At 42.6% G+C, this 18050-nt stretch overlaps 1 protein-coding gene across 4 annotated transcripts in view; it reads right to left on the reverse strand.

The window, feature by feature from the left end:
• DLC1 (DLC1 Rho GTPase activating protein) overlaps positions 1-18050 on the reverse strand; it is a 401992-nt gene that overhangs the window by 39533 nt on the left and 344409 nt on the right. The window contains exon 1 of one of the 4 annotated variants that reach the window (XM_067721873.1): positions 3931-4293. The exons of the other annotated variants lie outside the window; for them this stretch is intronic. Coding sequence (XP_067577974.1) covers positions 3931-3967 — 37 coding nt within the window. The 5' untranslated portion in view covers positions 3968-4293. Of the gene's footprint in view, positions 1-3930; positions 4294-18050 lie in introns of those variants that run through there. 4 annotated transcript variants of the gene reach the window in all.

The following is an 18050-nucleotide window of genomic DNA, read 5'->3' on the forward strand; positions in this document are numbered from 1 at the left end:
GCCATGGAAAAGAGGCACTTGGGACTGTGCTTTTTAGGACACAGTGCTGGATATTTATACTTTATGGTTGGGTATAAGTTCCCCCTGACCACCAGCAAAGAGGACAATTTTTGATGTCTTGAACGCTGTATAGATTACTCCTTTGTGTTGTAGCCCCCAATGCCGAAGTAAGTGTCTTAGAGGTAAACCCAGCTAAAATGAACACTCAGAGAAACTCAAGAGAAACGACTAAGTTTAGAAATTAAATTCTCTCTCCTCCACTGGATTCTAACTCATATAATTCTAAGCATTAGACTAACCCAACTTTAAAAATGAAAATCACCCTTCTCCCCGGGTCTGCTTTATAATTTCAACAGGCTTGGCATGACGTGAGCCTCCCTGACAGTTGTACCATGGGCCAGCTTGTGCTATAATGTTCTAAAGCACTGAGAATTCGGTCTTTAGCGATTTGGCAATGTCCAGGGAGGAAGGGGAAACATCTGAAGTTATTTTTATTTTTGCAAGTCCTCTGGTTGTACAGGGTGAATGCTAGGGTGGGTCAAGTATTGTCTGGAACCTTCAGGGTCTTTTTTTTTTTTTTTTTGCATGGCCTCATTTCCGTCTTCCTGTTGCTAGGAAGGAGAGCTAAGCATGAGAAACGCGTGTTTACAATACTGGACCATCCTGTCCAGCACAAGGCTCTCTTCAGAAAAGTACGATTCACTTCACCCACTGTACTTTGGATGCCCCCATTCTTCTGAACCAAATCACCCTCCCCTGAATATTTTCAAATTGCATATTTACCCACCTAAGTCATAAAAATACCACTCTCATTTGAACGTTGCATCATGGCTTAAAATCTCCACGGGGACACCAAGGGAAACCCAAGTACTTATTTTTGTATTTAAAACCGCCTCTTGGAATCCCACCAAGCTTCTGATTGCAAGGCATCTCACTGGGGCCTCCCATACCCTCTTTAAAGCCCCACACCAGTTTTACAAGGAAGAGTTTAAGTACTACCTACATTTTTCACCCACTTCACAGGGATAAATTGTTTAATCATAACAAGCTTTTCTATTAATCTGGTATATTTTCCAGAAGCAACCAAACACCCCCCTTTAATGTAAAAACACCCTTAAACTTTGCTTGGTCTTTGAACTACAATATAGAACAATAACAAAATAAAGAAAAAAAGGCTTTACTTTTAAAGGGGCATCCGGTCTCTCAGAACCTTTGCTCCAAAACTATAGGAAAATCCTTTGATTAGTCCAGTGTATTAAAACTTGGAACACCGCCTTCACTTAGCCATAGTTAATTGCTTAACAGTGTAACATTTTCATTCTTTAAGGAGGTAAATGGTGTTTCTCATAAGATCCACAATTAGGAAGTTAATACATAAGTAAGTCACTGAAATGACGTTTCTCATCCACTCTTGGGAAAGATCAAGTTGGAAGCTACTTAATCTCATTCTGTGGAGTAGGGAAACCATGTCAGCCCCCTTTCTTGAGCTTCCAGTAAGTTTGGTAAGGCGGCGGTCCCCAACCTTTTTGGCACCACGACCGGTTTCGCGGAAGGCAATTTTTCCACAGACCGGGGTGGGGGGATGGTTCCGGCAGTAACGCGAGTGATGAAGAGCGATGGGCGGCAGCAGACGCAGCTTCGCTCGCTCCCCAACCACTCACCTCCTGCTGTGCGGCCAGGTTCCTAACAGGCCACGGACCGGTATGGGTCCGCGGGCCCGGGGTTGCGGCCCCCTGGTGTAAGGTGGCTTGAAATAAAATAAAATCTGGTTTTGTCAAAAGCAAACTTTTAAAAACAGCTGGGAGAGAAAGTCTGCTGTGCTTCATTTTAAACTCTGAACAGTAGTGCTAATGAAAAAAATATGCACCTAGGATTGGACCACGCTGTAAATCTGGCAGGCCACAATAAAAATTAATACACACAACCGCCAACATTTTCTCAGAAAACGTCTCGAAATAACGTCTGAATGCACATCTGCTAACTATTTGACACTCATTTCCCAGGACTTTAGTTCTATTAGGGGGGCTGTTGACTTACGGGGCACCCCTCGGACCATCTGCTGCAGGCTGCAAGCCAAGATGGCACTGGGTGCCTGCATTAATTCCACACTTATGCTCGGCAAATTATCTCTGCGGAGGACCAGCCTGCAGTCCAGATGGATGCTGAATTAGTCAACCTCTTGGAGCTGCTGATAGATTTACATCCAGAGTTCTGCTGGGCTATTATTTTCCCTCATCCCTTCAGCAAACAGAGTTTTGCAAAAAAAAAAAAAAAAATGTAATTTGAGACTCAGTATTCTGCCTTCTCCATAGCTGTGATTTTTTTCCATCCAAATGCGTCATATATTCCGCCCTCACGCATCTTTGCATAACGGATGGCTCTGCCTGGACTGCATTCCTCCATCTCACCGGCAATCACTGAGGCAGCTTCTGAATCCTAAGAATGTACCCATTTGCTAACCAAGTTGAGTGTAAAATGACTCAGTCAACGCAAGCATGAGGAAAGGTTTTCTTCTCCACAGTACAGATTAATGACTATACGCAGGGGCTTACTTCTACACTAATTAGCATAAATTGGGTACTGAACATCAGTCCCAGACACTGGGCTAAGCCCTTGTATTAGCTCGTTTGATCCTCAACACCTCCCCACGCAGTAAACACAGTTATTACCCCCATGTTGCAGATGAAGGAGGTACAGAGAGGTCCTGTCAATTCCCAGATTCGCCCAGCAAGCAGGCTGCAGACCCAGGATTCCCACCCCGCCGGCCTCACTCCGGACTCGCTCTGACTCCCCTCGAGACAGGGGCTGTGCGCTGGGGAAGTAGCGCGGAGACAGTAAGTTACACGTGGCGGCGTCGGTTTGCCGTGGCCAGAGGTGTAACTCCTCTCGAAGGATCAAAGGCTCGGCCCGCGACGCTGGAGGTGGGGACAGGGACACAGAGGGGGGTAGGGGTCCAAAAGGCCGTCGCCTCGCTACGGAAAAAGCCGGATCGCGCGGTGCGCTTCCTTCCTTTCGCCGGCCCTGGGACTCTCGGCGCGCGGGCGCCTCCTCCGGAGCCAAGGGCGTGGGCGTCTCCATGGGGCATTTTAGGAAACCCAATCCAACGCCCCAGCACGTGAAGGCATAGCCTTCCAGCAGGCGCCCCACATGTTGGACTGGCTAAACACCTCCAACATTCTCCAGAGGCCGGCAGCCACCAAAGCGAGACTTTCCTGGCTAAGCCTGAGTTATTTTCCAGCGTCTAAAATACTTGAACAAAGACGGCTGGAAATTAAAACAATTTTTTGGTGAATTTACTTTAAAGTAGTTAAAAAAAAAAACTTTCCAAGGGTCACTACGGTCTAAACATCCCTAAATAAGATTCTCAAGAGAGTCAACGTTGATTTTGGACTTGTATGGTGAAGGACAGCAAGTACGGAGCCCGGAACGGTCCTCGAAGGGAAGAGAGTAGAAAGAAGATCGCGCCGCGACCCTCAGAGCCAGAGGCCACCGCCTGGGATTTAGAAAAGAATAGAAGGGCCGCCAGCGCAGCTGGGCAGGAAGCCAACGGGTCCTGCGATCCCGGACCGGCCCTGCGCCCCCAGGCCGGGCGGGAAGTTATTGTGGGTTTCACTTCATCAGTCACGGTCGCCTTCCAGCCCGCAGCCCTTCCCGGAGCCCACCGGGCGTGCCGGCCCGCGGCCCCCAGGGGTCATTACCCGAGATTAAGACCTCCCTCCCCGAACTACGACCCTTGTTTTCCCCACACTCCACCTCCTCCACTCCAAGAAACTCGGGCGACTCGGTTCCGAGCCTCCTCGGAAAGCGCTGCAAAAGCACAGAACGTCAGGCACCGACTTGACAAGGCAGGGTGACATTTCCTCCGCGGCGGGTCCCCTCCGCAGCTGGCTCTTGCGGCCGGCCTGACGGCAAGGCACAAGTCTAGCTTACGTGTTAGGATCATGGTGTCCGGCTTCTCTCTGCACATCAAGTGCGGCGGGGGACGGCGGGCGCGCAGTGGGGAAATCGAGGCAGCCCCACGCAGCTCGGCTCCGGCGCCCGGACCCACGGCGGCACCCGAGACGCGCGACCCAGCGGTCCTCAGCGCATCCTTACTCGCCACTCCGGAAAGAACTTGGTGTCTGCCCGAGATCGAAAAGGGAGAGCGCTCAGGGAGCTGGGCGAGAAGCCCGGGAGCGCTGGCTTCCTGAGAGTACGGCCATGGCCAGGACCAGAGCGAAGCGCCCTCGCACTAGCCGCTGGAGCGCTCTGCCTCCCGCGTAGCCAGCCGGCCGCGCCCTCCCGCACCGCCCACCCCTGAGCGGAGGGACCAGGCCCTGCGCGTCGCCTCCCCGCTGCCAGGGTAGCCAGCAGCAGCCTCTCGCAGGCCTCAGGCCCCACCCCGCTCTCCTGGCCCCGCCCCACCTCGAGCTCAGACACCTCCCCTCCCCTCCTCCCTGCGGCCCGACTTGCCCACCGCCGCCTCAGGCAGTTCCCTGGCCCCGCCCCTCCTAGCTCCGCTCCGCCCGGCTCCTCCTCCGCCAGGGTCTGGAATGCTTTCCTCCGGCCCGCGAGTCTGCAGGGGGAAGCCCCTAAAATTCTCCCAACTATTGGCAAGACAAAGGCTGGACCCAGGAGGCATTTACTTGCTGGGGAGGTCTGGGCTCCACGCTGGGACACCACGCACTTTCCCCCTCATCTTTTTCTTGGTAGCTTTGCACACTTTTTTTTTTTTTTTTAACCTCTGTTATTCTGCCTCTCTTCCTGATGGGAACCGCATAAATTCCTGGGAACGGAGGCGAAGTGGGGAGGTAGGGGTGAGTCAGTGTTTCGCCATGTGTAAAATCGGGAGAAGAGGACCTGTCCCTGGGACATTCATCATTCATTGCTAAGGTGCACAGGGGTACAGAGCAAAAGTAAATAACTGACACTGTGGTAGAGAGGGACAACTTATACTCAGCACGTGCTGACTCTGCAGTGTGCAGTCAGAACCAGTGTTTTCCAAACCAAGGCCCTTGGGCCACAACCCAGTGCAGCTCCTGGAACTGGTAGAGTGGACTCTAGGCTGCAGAATTAGAATCTCTGATGTTGAGAACCTGCATTTTTTAACAAGCCCTCAGGTGATTCTGGTGCACTTTAATTTGAGGACCCCTGATATAAAAGGAAGCCTCATTTTAAAAGATCACAATTGACTATAATCTTTGTAAGATTTTTAAAAACTCAGACCTGGATTGCATGAAAATTTCCTTTGGGGCTAATTGATGCTTTCTGCCTATTACCGCTGCGCAAAGAAAACTACTAACCTAAACTCATTCATTCAACAAATATATCCAGAGCATTTATTTACCGTGTGCCAAACACTGTTCTAGGCTCTGGAGATATAGCAGGGAACAAAAAATATAAACATCCCTTCCCTTCTGGAGTTTCCTTCCTAGTGGGGAAGATGCACAATAAACAAAATAAATAAGTGAAATATATATAGTGTCTTAGATGGAGATATATAAAGGGTAGGGGATACGGAAGCTTGGAGCAGAGTCTTTTTAAGTGGGGTTAAATGCAAATGGGAGAATTTAGTCTCTTGATTATAGTTTAAAATGTATTGATTTCATAGCTGTGTCTTAGTTGACATACGCAAGACTCTTTTTCACCCCATTTTTTCAAAAACAAAATAAAAACACTCATTTCACCACCGACTTCCTTATTTACCCAAACCAGAATTGGGCTCTGAAGAGTGGCATCTCTGGAGGGCGAGGGGTTCCTTTACTTCACAGGTATTTCCAGGGCTTTTACCTACTTAGAACTGCTGGGGACACCAAAATAAGCAAGGGCAGGCCCACTTCTGCCTGCTCAGAGTTTAATCTGCTGAGGAAGCAACAGGGGCTTATGAAAAAGAGGTGCTGTGAGGGCCCCAGGAAGTGGGGACCTGACCTGGCCCAGAAAGACAAGAAGAGGGAGCTTCCCTCTGAAATTCGTAAGCTGCAGGAACTGTCAAAACACCCACAGTGGGCTTCCCTGGTGGCGCAGTGGTTGAGAGTCCGCCTGCCGATGCAGGGGACATGGGTTCGTGCCCTGGTCTGGGAGGATCCCACATGCCGCGGAGCGGCTGGGCCCGTGAGCCATGGCCGCTGAGCCTGCGCGTCCGGAGCCTGTGATCCGCAACCGGAGAGGCCACAACAGTGAGAGGCCCGCGTACCGCAAAAACAAAACAAAACAAACAAAAAAAACCACCCACAGTTGCCAGCAAGGGGGAATGTGATTCAGGGGATAATGGAAAAGTAAAGGCAAGAACTTTCAATTCCCTGCATGACTGTGTTGAGGAGTTTTAAAAATCCTTAACAGCAATAAACAGTGAGAAGCCACTGTAAAGGAAGAAGGCATCCCAGGATCAGATTTGCATTTTGAAATCTTCGTTCAGGCTGCAGTGCGTACTTCGAACTTAGGAAATAGGAGTATACCACCTAAACTTCTCTTATACACTAACTTCCCTTATTTATTAACAATCCAAACCTCAAAGTTACAGATATTCTAAGCATCTCCTCCAAAGCATATCAATTCTCAGAATAAATTCTTAATATGTATTATTAGCTGGGTGAAGTTGTGGGTTTTTTTTTTGCGGTACGCGGGCCTCTCACTGTTGTGGCCTCTCCCGTTGTGGAGCACAGGCTCCGGACGCGCAGGCTCAGCGGCCATGGCTCACAGGCCCAGCCGCTCCGCGGCATGTGGGATCTTCCCGGACCAGGGCACGAACCCGTGTTCCCTGCATCGGCAGGCGGACTCTCAACCACTGCGCCACCAGGGAAGCCCTGAAGTTGTGTTTTAAGTGAATTGGGTTTCTAGGGTCTGTGCAATCTTGATGTACCACCTGCCACTAAGTATTCATCTTCCCAGAATAGAACCTGCTAATCTTTTTGTCTCTTCTTGTTCAAACCTCATTCCTTTTTCCTTGATCACTGATGTTGTCTCCTCTGGATCTTCTCTCATTTCATTCCCTCTCTCTGGAGGTTTGTGAGATATGGATTGCTCATCACCTAGTAGTAGTAATAATTCCCGACACATTTTCCTTGGTGATGCATTGGTCTGCATTTGACCTTCCCTGAATCTCATCATTTTCTTCCATTCTTTGGTTTATTGACACAGCCTGTGACCTGGGCCAAATCCCAAATTTTATTTTTTAAATTCTTACTCCTGTTAGAAATGGACATGCTACATTTTGAAAACTGCTACATTTGTAGAATATGGTTGAAAGAAGGACTCTTGGAAAAGGCCACTTATCAGCTGTGTGATGAGTATAGTATTTAGCCTCCCAAACTTCGGTTTCTTCATCTTTGAAAAAAGAGGTTTAAACAATGCATATCTCATGAGGTTTTTAATGAGGATTGAAAAAGCTCAGGAACATTAGTGCTTGGCACATAATAAGCACTCGACAAGGGTAGACATTATTATTATATATTACTAAGTGTTCACATCAAACTAAGCCATGCAATTAGTATTTAAATAATCATCTAGGAGAAGATGAAAACAAAACAAGACCTTGACTTCAACCTTTGGGAATCTGAGGAGCCTTTACAAACTGGGGGAAGGAAGAAGTGAAAAGTCATTAAGAGTTAAACAAACAGTGGTCCTTTCCAGATGAAAGAGGGTCCCCAGGACAGAGCAGAGTCCTTCCTCTCCATGTAACCTTCAACTCATCACCCATGGTGTCATTTGTCTGTCATTGGAAGATGCCATTAGACTGGGTTTGTTAGCTGATGCATGACATGAGATTTGGGTATTGAAACACTGGACTGTAAGAGGCAGAGATTAATGTAGCACATTCCCCAGCCCGCAGTATATATGGTCTTCTGGTACCCCTTCAATACATGAGAATAAAAAGCCGTCACAAATTACACCAAGTTTTTTTGCTACCGTTGTTGCTGCTGTTAAGTATTTGCTCTCAATGGAGGTTAAAACAAACAACAGCAAAAGCTTTGACATGAGGACCTGCGCTGCTGCTGTTCACTTCCTGCCACGCTGTTCTCAGTTGGAGCATCAGTTTCAGGAAGCTATTCACAGGGATAGCTGTGCCCTGTCATCTACATGGATGTTTCCACATTCAAGTGTTGTATTACCAAGGCCACAAAAATCACAGAGCGAACTCCTAAGCTGCATGACAGAAGGCTGAGTGGCTAAGTGGGCTACTCTCTGGTTCCTACTCTATTTTAATGATTACTATTAGATATCATTGATATTGTCCAAGGGCATTTGTCCTCTTGCATTTTTTCCCACATTTTTTCCATTAAAGAAAAAAGAATAAAACTTAGGTGTCTACAGGCACTCAGGCAGGTAATGCTGGTGAGGGAAGCAAGTCACAGTGGGATGGTGAAAAGTGAGGAACCCAGAAGCCCTCCAAGAAGCACTGCCACTCAGGCTCACTTGGTTGTTGGCTGTGTTAACACAGCAACCCATTGTTCTGGGTTTAGAGATTGTTTTTCAAGAGGCCATAGATTTCTAAATTTTTATACCACACGTCCCAGTTTTTAGATGCTGGCACTAATTTAAAAAATTGAAACACATGCCAAGTAATTTCAACTTTGGGCTTCATTTAGCCCTGGGGTAACTAGTTTAAACCTCTGGTCTAGTGATAGGAGCCAAGCAATCTCTTTGGAAATTTATTTCTCTCCCACAGGAACTAAAAGACTGATGCTTGGAAAATGTAATATAATTTGTGTTCAATGGAGCATTGTGAAATGAGTGCGGAAAATAGTTTTTTATTTGTAATGTTCGAAGGAAATATGACAAATAGTAGAAAGTTGTTAAAATAATTTGTAAACAGTATCCAATTCAGAGAAATAATTAAATTTGAAATTTAATGGTTGTCCTTAAAACATTCATTTATGGTTAAGCTTCCATGAACCAAGTGTGGGTTCTTTCCCCACCATCTACCCTGGTATTTAGCCTTTTCAAAAATATCTGAAACCCAGATGCCAGGGGTGTAGGATGGTGAAAGAGGAGAAAAAGCAAGCGTTTAGGAGGTGAGATAAATTAGCCTTCTTTTAATTCTACCTAGAATAGCTCTCTTATTCAGTCAGACCTTTTTTTGACTACATCTTTTGAACAAGTGAAGTTAAAAATATGGGGAAGGTTAACTTAATCTGTCAGTGATAGTTTTAGTTCAGAGTGGGGAGTCCCTTGTTCCTGCATAAGTGTGATATAAATCTACTTTCTGAATAATCACTTAAGCCCCAAATATGATCTAGCCTGGCACAGAACTTTTATCATTCAACAACAATTTATTAAATCCTAGAAAGGCAGTGTGCTGATGAAACAAAATTGAACAGGAATAAATAAATCCTGGGATGTCATGTAGAGCATAGTAACTATAGTTAATAACACCGTATTGCATATTTGAAAGTTACTAAGAGGGTAGATATTAAAAGCTCTAACCATAAGAAAGAAAATTTTTTGCAATGATGTGTGGTGATGGATGTTAATTAGACTTATTCTAGACTTACTGTGGTGATCATTTTGCAATATATACATATATTGAATCGTTACGTTTTACACCTGAAACGGATGTAATGTTATATGTCAATTATATCTCAGTTAAAAAAAAAACTTCGGCAAATGACCAAAAAAAGAATATAAAAAGAGGGCTTGGAGAAGAAAGCTCTTAGGTAGAAAGTAGAAATAGATACAGTTCTGTCATAGTTCACTGGTGGGTTGGACATAATCCTGATTTGGTAAATCAGTGGGCATGCTTTCCTGAGATAATTACAATATTTACAGTAGAATCTCCTTTGAAAGGCTATTTCATTTAATAGCTTAGATAGCTGATCAGCCCAAGGCTTCACAGCTCAAAATGAAAGAGAAGGGACCCCGGGACACCTAGTCAGTGCCTCTGCCACCTCCAACTGCCATCTGAGCTTCACCAAGGACTGCTCTGAGTCTTTCAAGTGGCTTCTGACAACACAAATGTCAGGCCAGAGAAAAGTAAAAATCGCGATCCTTTTTGAATCCACAAAAGAAACTGGGCTACTTTCCCACTGAATTAGTCGATTTTAATGGCATGCTTTTGATTCTTTGTTTATTCTGACATTATCCTCAATAGTACAGGTTTTTTTTTTTTTTAGTCTGTAGCACATTATTGAAAGCTGAGGATGGACAACATTATTTTATAAGAACTAATAATATTTAATATTTTGCTTTCTTATTATTTAACTTTTATGATTATAAAGTATTTATTGTTAAAAAGTTTAGGAAATAGGGAAAGTATAAAGAAAGAAACAAAACTCATAATCACACTACCAGAGACACTGCAGATGATTTACATTTTTATGTCTCTCTTCTCAGTCATTTTTTAAAAAATAAATAAGTAAATAAATTTATTTATTTATTTTTGGCTGCGTTGGGTCTTCGTTGCTGCACACGGGCTTTCTCTAGTTGTGGCAAGCGGGGGCTACTCTTTGTTGCGGTGCGCGGGCTTCTCATTGCAGTGGCTTTTTTCTCGTTGTGGAGCACGGTCTCTAGGCACGCGGGCTTTAGTAGTTGCGGCACGCAGGCTCAGTAGTTGTGGCTCGCCGGCTCTAGAACGCAGGCTCAGTAGCTGTGGCGCACGGGCTTAGTTGCTCCAGCAGCATGTGGGATCTTACCATACCAGGGCTCGAACCCGTGTCCCCTGCATTGGTAGGAGGATTCTTAACCACTGCGTCACCAGGGAAGCCCTCAGTCCGTTTTTTAGGACAGATACTTTTATTGTACAGCATTGAGATCATAGAATATATTGTTTGTAATATTTTATTGCACTTAAAATATTGCTGTATTGAAGAATAGAGGTTTTTATAGTTGCTTCATATACCTTCTTATGGATACGCAACAAATAAGTTAAATGTTGAACTTTAAATTTTTCACCATTTTTCCTTTAGTGAACATCCTTGTATAATAAATTTTAAAGAGCAAGAATGGTAATTTCCGGGACTTCCCAGGTGGCGCAGTGGTTAAGAATCCGCCTGCCAATGCAGGGAACACGGGTTCAAGCCCTGTTCCAGGAAGATCCCACATGCCACAGAGCAACTAAGCATGTGCGCCACAACTACTGAGCCTGCACGCCACAACTACTGAAGCTCATGTGCCACAACTACTGAAGCCTGCGTGCCTAGAGCCCGTGCTCTGCAGCAAGAGAAGCCACCACAATGAGAAGCCTGTGCAACGCAACAAAGAGTAGCCCCCACTCACTGCAACTAGAGAAAGCCCGCGCGCAGCAGCAAAGACCCAACACAGCCAAAAATAAATACATTTTAAAAAGAAATTTTTAAAAAAAGAATGATAATTTCTTTAGGCAAATTCACTTACTTTGACTTAAGAGGTCAAAGGGTATTAGGACATTTGATATATATTTCTGAACTAGAAAGTAATTACCTATTTTACATTTTTACCAGTGTTTGAATGTACCTATTTCTCTTCATGTTAAGTATTGCCAGCATTATAATTTCCATTTATTTTGCTAATTTAATAAGCAAAAATATATTATCTCATTATTGTTTAAGTCTATGTTTGAATACTAAATGGGATAAATTTTTTATTGTAGTAAAACATACATAACAAAATTAATTTTAACCATTTTTATATGTACATTTCAATGGCATTAAGTACATTTATATCATCGTGTAGCTATCACCACTATCCATCTCCAAAACTTTTTCATCTTCCCCAGCTGAAGCTCTGTTTCTATTCAATAATAATTCCCCATTCTTCTCTTCCCCAGTCCCTGGTAACCACTGTTCTTCTTGCTGTCTCTAGGAATTTAACTATTCTATGTACCTCATATAACTGGAATCATACAGTATTTGTCCTTTTGTGTCCATTCCTTTTGTTATACTGGTTGAGTATTTTCATATTTATTAACCAGTGGTAATTTTAGGATTTGCCTATTTAATCTCATAGCATTTTTTTGATGAAGCATTTTGTCTTTTCTTAGCAATATTAACCATTTGTCATTTATTATAAAAATATTTTTTACTAGTTTGTTATCTGCCTTTTAAGCTTGTTTATTTATGATATTAAAAAATTAACAAGATTCAAACAAAATTCAAAGATCTTATTTGTTTTTTTAAATGATTAACTCGGTAGTTTTCTCTATGTGGTTTGAAGCCAAAAATGCTAAGACACAAAATCAATTTGCAAAACAAGGTCACTTAACAGGTAGGATTTTTTGCTTTAGTTATAGGTTTCATTATTTACTCAAAGAAATATTCTAGGTGTCTTATTTGATTTTTCTATCTACTCTAGCATCACATACAGGTGCCGTATATAGAGTAAGCCCTCCGTAAAGATTGCAAAAGGCTGGCAGGGTCAGTGTAAAAGTTGGAGACCTAGGGGCATTGAGTTTCCATAGTTTTGAAAATCTGTGTGAAATCACTCATGAGTTTGTTTTTACTAAGGAGATGTTTTGTGTTCACTTGAGTTGTAATGTGTTGCTTTTCTTCATAGCAGATTGGGTCCTAAAATAAAAATACTATGGCATGGGTTTGGGCAACTGCCTGAAAAATAATAAACAATTCTCTTTCTCAGCTGCTAATACAGCATGTTGGCCATTATAGTGTTATTTCTGGAAACCCCTACACAGCTCCAGATCATCAACTTACTTTAATGGCCAACAGGAGAATGAAGCCGCAGTAAGTTGTCAAGCTTGGCTTTTCATGAATAACTAATTCAGTCAATTATCTCTCATGGATTCAGCTGAATTAAGCTGTACAGGGGGGAACTGCAAGGTACCAACTTAGACATTTTAAAAATAGCCCCGGCAAGAAGAATCATGAATTGTGAAAGACTGGCGATTGAAGATTTATCAGAAGACAGAGTAGATTGGCTCTCTCCTATACAAATATTCTACTGTTGGACTCACAGCTACTTCTGTGCTGATTATTGTTATCTTTTTGATGGGTTGACAAAACAAACATATAATAAAGGTAAATTTCATAACTGAGTTTTCCGGGTCTGAGTTAGAAAAATGAATCTTTGAGGGTCTGTAAGTCCATGCATGTGTAGAAGAAAGAATGCTGATATAAATCATGTTACTGACCTGGTCACACATATTATCAGTGACCTTGAGTTGCTCACATAATAATATCGCTTGTTCCTTGGTTTATTTTTAAAATTATATATATTAGATATATATGATATATCAGTATTATACTTTATTACATATAAATAAAAATAGATATAATTTATATGACAAAACAAGGATACTGGATCATTTAGCTAAGGATTTTAGGTTGAAGACATAATATAATTTGGAGGTAAACATTATCACAGGTAAGGTATTTAACTCAGAGAGGTTACTTAGTAGCTTGCTTGATTTCACACTGCTAATAATTGAGGAAGCAAGGACTTGAATCTGGGTCTCTCTGCAATGATAATCATGACCAGGGCTTTAAAGTCAAACTATGTGAGCTTGGAGCAGGATTTCAGGTCTCGCCTTTACTAGAATGTAAAATGAGGGGATTGGACCAGATGTTCTCTCCGGTCCCCTCAGCCATCTATAGGTTCTCGTTTGTCCTGATTTACAGTGTAAACCTGAACTTATATTCACATTCACTTCCTTGTATAGGGCTCTAACATATCCAACCTTCAAAAACTCTACTAATTAAAAAAAATGGTGGAAAGGAAGAAGCATCCACTCTGTCGGCCACCATGCCTCATATCAATTCAAAACAGAACATGGTAGGCTTCCCTGGTGGCGCAGTGGTCGGGAGTCCGCCTGCTGATGCAGGGGACATGGGTTCGTGCCCCGGTCCGGGAGGATCCCACATGCCGCAGAGCGGCTGGCCCCGTGAGCCATGGCCGCTGAGCCTGCGCGTCCGGAGCCTGTGCTCTGCAACGGGAGAGGTCACGGCAGTGAGAGGCCCGCGTACCACAAAAATAAAATAAAATAATAATAATAACAAAACAGAACATGGTGCCCCACTGAGCATGCTGCTGCAAAACCCAGAATGATAATTAGAATGATAATTTCCGGGACTTCCCCGGTGGAGCAATGGTTAAGAATCCGCCTGCCTGTTCTCGGAAATCCAGAAGTAAAGCTTTTCTCCTTCTTGGACAACTCTCTTGACTATCACTGAGGCCTCACGAGGTATGTGGTGTGGTCCCTATACTTGCTCATGAAATTCAGGCCATGCAGTTTAGTTTGGTAGACTTTCAAGGCGCTGCACCCAAATGACCTTCTTAAAAACGACCTCTTCCTTTTCCGTTTCTCCTGTGTCATTGCTCTAATTTGCCAATCATATTTTGATTTTAATCTTCCCATCCAGATTTTTATTTTTTTTAAGATTTATTATTTATTTATTTTACTTTAGTTTTATTTTTGGCTGCGTCGGGTCTTAGTTGCAGCAATCAGGATCTTTGTTGAGGTATGTGGGATCTTATGTTGCGGCACACGGGCTCCAGGGTGCGTGGGCTCTGTAGTTTGTGGCACACACAGGCTCTCAGTTGAGGAACGCGAAATCAGTAGTTGTGATGCGTGGGCTTAATTGCCCCATGGTATGTGGGATCTTAGTTCCCTGACCAGGGATCAAACATGCGTCCCCTGCGTTGTAAGGCAGATTCTTTACCACTGGACCACCAGGGAAGTCCCCCACCCGGAGTTTTAAATGGAATGTTTCTATTTGTGTGATTTCTTTCACACTTTTCACTAAGAGTAATTTTCCACTTTTCATACACTTAGTCACTCTTCTAAAGTTATTCTCCCTTCCAAGAAACCAATTGTGATTATTATAAAAGAATACAAAACCACCATCCCAAACTATTACTGATAGAATATTTTGGACCCATGCCTTTCCTCACAGTGACACAAACAGTTTTAAAACAACTACCAAACAAATAAAAAGATGACAATGCGTGTGCTGGCTGTCTTGTTTTTATGCACTACAACCTGCTACATCTGAGCCGTTATCTAATCTGTTTGGTATGTAACAATACTCTTTATTTGCATAGTATTCTTAAATATAAATTTCATTTCCCATAACATTCAGTAACTGAGCAAGATATTTTGTTGTATTTTCTTCTTATCTTTTCCTTCTCTCACCTTCCTTCTCCCACCTCCCAAACATGTTTTTTCCCTTTTATAGCCCAACTATTTTACATTCTGGAAAAGGCAAAACTATGAAAACAGTAAAAAGATCAGTAGTTTCCAGGGGATAGAAGGGAGGGAGGAATGAACAGGTGAAGTATAGAAGACTTTTAGGGCAATAAAACTACTCTGTTTGATACTATAATGGTGGATACATATCATCAAACATTTGTCTAAACCCATGGTATGTACAACACCAAGAGTGAACCCCAATGTTAACTACGGACACTGGGTGATAATGATGTGTCAATGTAGGTTCATCAGTTGCTATAAATGTACCACTCTGGTGAGGGGTGTGGATAAAGGGGGAGGCTATACATGTGGGGAGGGGTTGGAGTTATATGAGAAATCTCTTCCCCTTCCTCTCAATTTTATTGTGACCCTACATCTGCTAGAAAATATGAAGCCTATTAAAAAATATAAAAGAGGCTTTAGGTGAACATGGAATATCAAATGATAAGGTCACACATAAGTGTTTTGGTGTCCCAGAAGAAGTGAATATAGAGAATGGAGCACAGAGGCAATGTCTGAGTTCATAGTGACTGAGGATTTTTCAGGACTGATGAAAGACATGAATTCATAAGCACAGGAGGCACACAGTATACCAAGCAGAATAAACAGAAAGAAATCCACACCCAGACACCATTTAGTGAACCTACAGAATAGTATAAGAAGAAGCAATCTTAAAAGCACTTGAGAGAAAAGAGAGGTCACCTACAGAAAATGGCAATTAGGTTGATGGCATACTTCGCGACAGCAAAAATGCAAGTCAGAGAACACTGGAATATGTTCAAGTTGAGAAACACATAGCGAGAAAGAGAGAGAGAGAGAAGTTAACTTTGAAGTATGTGCCCAGAAAAACAATCTTTTAAGAATGAAGATAAAAAACATTTTCAGATAAATAAGAATAGAGGCAGTTAACAATGAATACAACTTTACTAATGGAGATTTGGAAAGATATACATAAAGAAAAGGGGGGGCTTCCCTGGTGGCGCAGTGGTTGAGAGTCAGCCTGCCGATGCAGGGGACACGGGTTCGTGCCCTGGTCCAGGAAGATCCCATATGCTGTGGAGCGGCTGGGCCCGTGAGCCATGGCTGCTGAGCCTGCGCGTCCAGAGCCTGTTGTTCCGCAACGGGAGAGGCCACAACAGTGAGAGGCCCGCGTACCGCAAAAAAAAAAAAAAAAAAGGGAAAATGACCTTAAAATCTGAGATTCAAGAAAGAATGGAGAGCAAAGAAAATGGTAAAATGCAGGTAAACTGGGAAAAAAACCCTTCTATGGAAAATAAAAATATTATTATTAATAATAAAAAGTTTAATTTGTGGATCTTAAAAAAAGACAATTCTAGAGACAACAATAAGTCAGGGAGGAATAACTGGAGTAGAGTATTCTAAGGTCCTTGTGTGTATTTACTGAGTATGCATAGCAAAATTTCAAGAACAATCTCTAGATTAGAAATGGTCCATTACTTCTAAATTAGTATAGGGAAAAACTAGAATATGAAAACAAAGATTTTTAAATGTTTTGAGGCAAAAAAGGCAGAGCATAAAGACATAGGAGAGAGCAGGTCAAATGAAAAACACAAAATAAGGGGGCATATGTGTTCAAATATGTCAGTATTTATCAGTAATAATAATAATAAATATAAACGGTCTCAAGTTGCCACTTAAAAGCTGAAACTTATAGATTACACTGGTCTCCTAAAAATAAAAATCCAGCTATATATTGTTTATTTGAGCTACATTAAAAATTTTGGGACATGGAAAGGCTTAAAGTAAAAGCATAGAAAAGAATATACCAACCAAATACTAAGCAAAAAAAAAATTAGGGTAGCTACGTAAATAGAAATAAAAGGCTTTAATCCAAAAAGGACTCTAAATGGTGAAGAGTTACTGCATAGCACTAAAAAGCTCATTTAATGAGGAAAATAAAGCGATTCTGAAGTTGTGTGCCTCTAATAAAATAACCTCAAAATTTACAAAGCAAATATTGGTAGAATTAGAGGGAGAAACTGACAAATAGCATATTGGTGAGAGATTTCAACAGACTTGAAACCTATTCCGGATAGGTTGAGCAGACCAAAAAAAAAAAAAAGTAAAATAAGGAAGTTTTAATGACCACATATAGATATATCTGTACCCATCAATAAGAACATATACATTCTCAACACTGCAATATTAAGACCAAACAAGCAAAACAAAACCACTGAGCATATAAATACTAAGCCATAATGCAAATCTCACATTTTAAAGAAGTGGTATCATATCAACCCCTGTGGTGGTTTTAAAACATGCCACAAAACCTTTTGCAATCCTCTCATCAGATGATGGAATCAGTGTCTCCTCTCCTGGAACCCAGGCAGTCCTTGTGACCTTCAATGACTAGAATGTGGCACAAGGGCTTCTCCTTTACTTCCAAGGTGGGTTAGAGAAGGTCATATAGCTTCAGCAAGTTTTTCTTGGACAGTTGCTCCCTCTGGAGTCTGCCACATAAGAAGTTTGGCTACCCTGAGTCCCTAGAGCCTCCAAATGGAAAGGCCAGAGAGTGAGAGATGCCAGAGGAAATCCAGCTGTTTCAGCCCACAGCTGTTTTGAGTTTTCCCAGCCCAGGCACCAGTCATGTGAATGGAGATCCTAATTCCAGCTACCATCCGACTGCAACTGCCCGACAGACCCTGAGGAATGCCTAGGAATGCCTAGCTGAGTCCAGTCAACTCCCAGATCCATGAGGAAAATGCATAAGTGATTGCCATTATTCTATGCCCCTGTCTTGGGATAGTTTGTTATACAGAAATAGATAACCAGGACAGCCACATTCTCTGGCCAAAATGCAATTAAGTTAGAAATCAGTAATGTCAATACATATTTTAAATATTTTTACTTATAATTTAAAAAACTACTAAATATCTCATGATTCAAGAAGAAATTATACTAAAAAAATTTAATACTGAATGATAGTGAAAGTAAT

This window comes from Pseudorca crassidens, chromosome 21 (genome assembly GCF_039906515.1).
Source record: "Pseudorca crassidens isolate mPseCra1 chromosome 21, mPseCra1.hap1, whole genome shotgun sequence".
Classification (NCBI taxonomy): domain Eukaryota; kingdom Metazoa; phylum Chordata; class Mammalia; order Artiodactyla; family Delphinidae; genus Pseudorca; species Pseudorca crassidens.